The sequence below is a fragment of the Protobothrops mucrosquamatus genome, unplaced genomic scaffold (genome assembly GCF_001527695.2).
Source record: "Protobothrops mucrosquamatus isolate PMUCROS unplaced genomic scaffold, P.Mucros_1.0 scaffold1184, whole genome shotgun sequence".
Classification (NCBI taxonomy): Eukaryota; Metazoa; Chordata; class Lepidosauria; order Squamata; family Viperidae; genus Protobothrops; species Protobothrops mucrosquamatus.
The window spans coordinates 321616-327789 of NW_015387397.1; the positions used below are offsets into that span (position 1 = coordinate 321616).

General features: G+C 38.2%; 1 protein-coding gene across 1 annotated transcript in view; it reads right to left on the reverse strand.

Annotated features, from left to right (window-relative positions):
* Nucleotides 1-6174, reverse strand: part of SPATS2L (spermatogenesis associated serine rich 2 like) — a 48461-nt gene that overhangs the window by 5076 nt on the left and 37211 nt on the right. Inside the window, exon 7 of the mRNA XM_015820803.1 lies at nt 5339-5474. Within this exon, the coding sequence (XP_015676289.1) occupies nt 5339-5474 (136 nt within the window). The remainder of the gene's footprint in view (nt 1-5338; nt 5475-6174) is intronic.

A 6174-nucleotide genomic window follows, 5' to 3' on the forward strand; every position in this document is an offset into this window, starting at 1 on the left:
CCAGTCCATACACACAATCAAATTTTCCTATTACTGTATTGCTGTATATTGCTAAAGACTCAAAAAAATGCCACATTGATGCATCTTTTTCTGCACTATAACTCAAGAGAATAGGAAAAGGGATAAAAGAGATGTTTTGAGCGGTGTACAAAAGAGTTCGATCAAACGCATCCCAGGATCCTCTGGGCTTTGGCAGAATGTTTCTTCCTCTGATGCTGCTTCAGTTTGTAAAACGTTTTGTGCTTTGGGACATTGATTGTGTTTCATTAAATTACTCCCTTTGCTCTTTAGAACATTTTGTTTTATGGATGGAATTGACTTAAATACGCGGCTTAAGAAACAACTTACACAACTGTCATTGTCTTCCTGTAGATGGCACTCTATGCATATTCAGTAGCATGATATTGTACCAAGATCATTCACACAATTATTGCATTAGCAGCAGCGGGCAGCTGGTACCCTTCTCCAGTACCCACTCCTTTTAAGAAACATTTAAAATGTTAACAAGTCTCTCTCTTTATAACTTAGAATTCACCAGGCAGGCATGGAAGTTTTGTAGATAGATTTTGTAGAGGGCAAAAGAAGGTTACAGGGCAACTGAGCGTTATACCTTTGGCTGCGTGGCACTTGATCCCACGTTTAGCTACAGAACACTGTCTTCTTCCCATATTTAATACAGGTTAATGAGATTTGAATAACAGTTGTAGAACATCATAATTTATCATAATTTATCTTCTGCAAGATAAAAAGCGCTATATTCAGGCTCCCACACTTGCTTTAGAATTAAGCCCTTTAAATGATTGTTTTATTTCAAGGTGTAGCTTCCAAATTTCCACTGTGATGCTGATGGCTGAAATACTTTGTCAAGGCCAATATTTGTCTTGGTTGCTCTTTCCTTCCAGGTAGAGATATCTGAAAATGCTTATTTTGGTCCATTTTGCTAATTGGAATTGGATGATCCAGAACTGACTTTTAGCTGATGGGAAATGCTTCCTGTGCATGAGATAGACTTTCTGGACTCCTACCGTTTCCCTGAAAATAAGACCTGATCTTTTTTTTTTCCTCCAAAAGAGGCACCAGGTCTTATTTTTGGGGGGGTGTCTTTTTCACTCACCTCACGGCAGCGGCACCAACAGCCCTGCCCAGCCGGCCCACTTCTGCGGCCGAAAGAGCAGCTTCATTTTGCAGCTGAGAATGGAGCTCCAGCCTGCATTTCACCATCAGAGGCCTTTCCGAAAGGCCTCTGCAGCTGAGAACTGAGCTACGGATTGAATCTTCTCCTTCAGTTGCAGAAGAAGTGGGCTGGCGAGGCAAGTGTCAATCCATGGGAGGCATGGCTGCAATGATAAGCTCCCCCCCATCCCTGTCCTTGCTTAATTTTTAGGCATGCAGCTCGCCCCAAAACTAGGGCTTATTTTGGGGGTAGGACTTATATTGGGCCCACCCCCAAAAATCAAGCTAGGACTTATTTTCAGGTTAGGTCTTACTTTTGGGGAAACACGGTATGAGTTATGGCAAGGAGAACTGGAATAGCTGCAGAGATGTGTGGAAATTGGATACAGGTAGTCCTTACTTAACGCCTAATCACTTAGTGAATTTTCAGAATTACAACACACTCCCCAAAAGATACTTATGACCTGGATTTGAAGTTCCAGTGGGCGCCTCACCTGCATCACATGATTTCATATTATACACTCAGCAACTGGCCCTCATTTATAGCCTTATGTACTGTCCCGTGGTCATGTGAGCATAATTAATCTTTTTTCCCCCAGAAACCGGCATTTACTTCCAAATTATTTGCTAATTACTGCTGCCCTCACTTATCTCCCAAAGACACCTCATGTGCACTTCCCCTAATCCTGGTAAGTGAAAGCAAGAGGGCTCCCGCAATCTACTTGTTTTTTGTTACCTTAGAATTGGGAAGTGTTGGGGTATCTGACTGTGCCTAGGAACCAAAGACATCATTCCCTCCTATGTGGGAAAGGAGATCTTTCCCTTTTGAAACTTAGATGCTGGCTGGTCCAACTGTTAAGAAATGTGGGGCACTGTTTGGCAGTTAGTATTTCCTTCTGTCCTCACAAATTGCACTTCTTGCAGAATTTGAAATGTGAAATACTTGTAGATAGAGACAGAATTCTTAGCATGTCAATAAAGTTCAGAAATTTAAAAAATCTTGTAAACTTGACTACATGATTCTATTTAATACAAGGTGCTTAAAGCAGTTATAATTGGATAATGTATTAAATACCTATAATCAGACATAATAAGGAATCAAACATGAGATGGAAGCTAGGAAGTATAACAGATTTTGAAGAACTAAAGAAAGTTTTTAAAAGTATGAAAACAAATAAAGATTCTGGACCACATAGCAATAGAGTAAAATTTTATAAATGCTATAAAGAATTTTTATCATCATTGCTTCATACTAGTAATAATATAAGGATAAATATGTACCAGATTTTATAGACTTAAGACTGGATGATGTTGGAATAAAGCAGAAAATGTTTCTTAAATACTTAGCAGAGCTAAGAAAACTTACTCCACTCATGGGCTGTGGACACGATGAAGGGGAAAGAATGGTGTTCTAACTGCAAAAAGAGACATTGTCGGGACATTTGGGGGCTGTGGGGAAAGGCCGTTAAAGAACCCTAGAGAAGTTTAGAAGCATGGTGTTAATTTAATACATAATACTTGGAAATTGAAACTTTTAACACTTTTTTGTCACCCTAGGAAAAATGTAAAAAAGTAAATGTGGCTCAAATATTCAAACAGATACCTTCAAAAACATAAACTTTGCATCTTTTCAACAGAATATACCTAATAAAGGACAAGAATTATTTGAGTGCTTAATGCAAATATATGTATGATTGCAGATATAGAAAAGTGATTAGAAGCTCTGTCGAATAAGTGATGAATAGAAATGCTGCCTGGCTAGGAAAAAAATGAGCACACCTTTTATTCAGCTATGATTCTGGAGGATAGATGTTACATTATGTATTTTTGCAATGGTTTGGAATATAGCACTGTTCCATTATTATATCAATTGAATTCTACTGGCACAATGCTCAATATTTGCATAGTAAACCTCATTCTTATTCTGGCTGCAAAGAGAAATTTTAATAGAAGACTCAAGCATGGAAAAATTATCCTAGCAAATGGAGTTCAATGTTCTCAAAGTTAGGTAAGTGCAAAATTCACAGTCTAATTTCTTATTTCCAACCTTTCTTATTTTACTGAAACTGGGCCCCTGTTAAAACACACACACACACAGTCACACAAACGTAAAATAGTTTTTCTGTCCAAGGAGCTCTTGTCTCTAAGCTGGGCTATACTATGCTGCCCTCTCATTTACTACTTTTTATATCTGTTCTTTACAGTGTAGATATTGTAGGAAGAGACTCATTTTAGTCTAAGGTAGCCAAAGAGCAAAAAAGAATCCGGTAGCACCTTGTCAGATTTACACATTTGGTTGTACAGATCGTCCTCGTTTAACCACTTTTTCAGTGACTGTTTGAAGTTACAACAGCACTGAACAAATGGTACTTATGACTGGTCCTCGAGGTTCCAGCCATTTCAGACTCCTATGGTCATGTGATCACGACCTAGGCCTTGGTAACTGGCTTTCACTTATGATAGGCATGGTATCTTGTTGCTGCATGATTTCCATTTTAGACCTTCCCTGATAATTTCTCATAACAAAGTCAATGGGAAGCTGGCAAGGAAGATTGTAAGTTGCTCCAATAAGTTGTTCACACTCTCCTCCTTCCAGCAGCAGCTACCCTTGGACCTGCTGTGCTTCCGCTGAGCTTCATGGGATCCTTGCACACTCTCTCCTGCCTGGCAGCAGCCACTTTACCTGCCTGCTGGCCTAATAGCAAGCCACCTAGAACTTGCTTAACAACCCATGATTCTTACCTAACAATGCTGGTATTGCTGTCACTAAGTGAGGCAGTCACATGACACATGCTTTACACGGCATTACTTAATGATGGAAATTCTGGTCCCAATTACTATCACTAACTGAAAACTACTTGTAAGGTGTAAGTTCCTCTCACTTAGACATGCTCTTCCTCTAATATGAGATCAATCACCACCTGCTAGCAATTCTACTTATTCTACTTTAGGCAAAAGACCACACTTTGGGCAAATGGACATAAGTTTAACACCAGGTCTGAAGATAAGGACAATGTAATATTAGAGCATTTCAGCCTCCCTGGATGTTACTGATCTCAAAGTAGCAGTTTGGAAACAAAGGAACTACCCATGCACAATTGAGCATGAGACAGCTAAGTCTACAATCAATTGGTTTCAAGTTATCTCAAAGGTCAAAACAATAGATTTTTAAGCCATTGCAATTGTTAGTGGATAATGTACCTATAATATGTGCCCTATGGAACCTCCCTGTGCAAAACCATCCTGTCATTCCCTCCCCTCCCAAATATTTAAATCTTACCTCAGTTTAGCTACTCTACACATTTGATGGAGTGACCTGTTGCTTATGAAAGCTTCTCCCTTAGAATAAAATGTAGTAGTCATGAAATGTGCAGCCAGACTCTTTTTTGACATCTGTTCTTTACGGAAACAAAACCTGCAGAGTTAAGCTAATGTATGGTCAAGTTTCTGATTTTTCCCCATTTTAGAAGCAAGCATTGCAGTTCTCAGCTCATAAAGAATGATTTTGACTGTAATGTTTACTGAATATTATATAATGTAAAAGTGAGGGTTTTAATATTAAATGACACCTAAGATTTCAACTGCTTAGACTGCTAATATATACTGTTATTTGCTAGAGATTGACTAGCATATCACAGTAATGTATTAGACTAGACAAATGTGCATGCCTCTGATACTTTAAAAGTTAGGTACCTGTGACCAATAATACATGCCATTATGGTATTCCCTTCGGGGGTAAGCAATGTCATGCAAAGCACAGAAACCAAGAAATAGACAAAAAAGGTAAATAATTGGAGAAGAGAGAAAGGATAAAAAATGTCTAAATCTAGTCTACAACAATGCCATTCACTACACCGCTCCATCCCTTTTTATGTGGAAAACATTCTTGCTTCAATACCACATGTCTGATTTCTGATTTTTGTGATAGTCCCACAAAACCTGAAGCTGGTGATGAAGTGGGTCAAATAAAGAAAAAGCTGGGAAACATCAGGTCAGATAGCAGCTGTTCCATGGTCCCACATATAGACCACTCCTAATTAATTAGAATGAAGGTGCGGGAATATCAAATTGAGGGGGTCAATTGAAGCAGCAAAAAAAGTCTTCCTTATAGAGTGAGAGCAGAATGGCAACTTTTGTAAAATAATCATTAAACCATTCTGCTTACCAGTTATGTAATTCAGAAAAAGCAGCTTTAATTTTCTTTACTGAATTATCCACCTCCTCTTTGACCATCATGCGATATCGAGTCAGTGAAACCGTGCAGCGCTGAAGATCTTTAATAGATTTCTCAATATTTAGGCCTATAAGAAGAAACAGCCATCATCCTTAGTTAGTACGGTACATTTACATTCCAGCTTTTCTCCTGGAACTTGAGGCAGGGCACCTCGCACTCCCCTCTTCCAATTTTACCTCGACATCAGGGACACTGTGATTGGACTGAGAAAGAGGAAGGGTGAGCCAAAGCCACCCAGAGAGCTTTCATGTCGATAATGACCTCCCTGTTCTTGATTCAAAACTTCAAGCACTAGAACACATTATCTCATCAATTACTATTTCACTAACAACCTTGATTTAAAAAAAAGATCAGTTATCTATGAAGCAAATATGCAAACGGTTATACAATACTCATTATAGATATATTAAAAATTATTTAAAATCTTGCAAGATGCACAGGAAAGAGGGGGACTTAAAGCCCCTAATTTAAAATTATATTATGAAGCAGTGGTATTAACTTGGATTAGTGATTGGATTAATTTAACTAATAGAGATATTTTGATACTTGAGGGTTGGGATTTATATTTTGGATGGCATGCTTATTTATTTTTTGATAAGAAAATTGATCGGGCTTTTAAATCTCATATTTTAAGGATTGCACTTTTGAGAGTTTGGAAAAAGTATTCATATAAGGTAAATTTAAAAATTCCAATGTGGGCTATTCCGGAACATGCAATACAAGGAATAGTAAGGGGAGCAAAATTACAAGGTATTGTTTATAAAGAT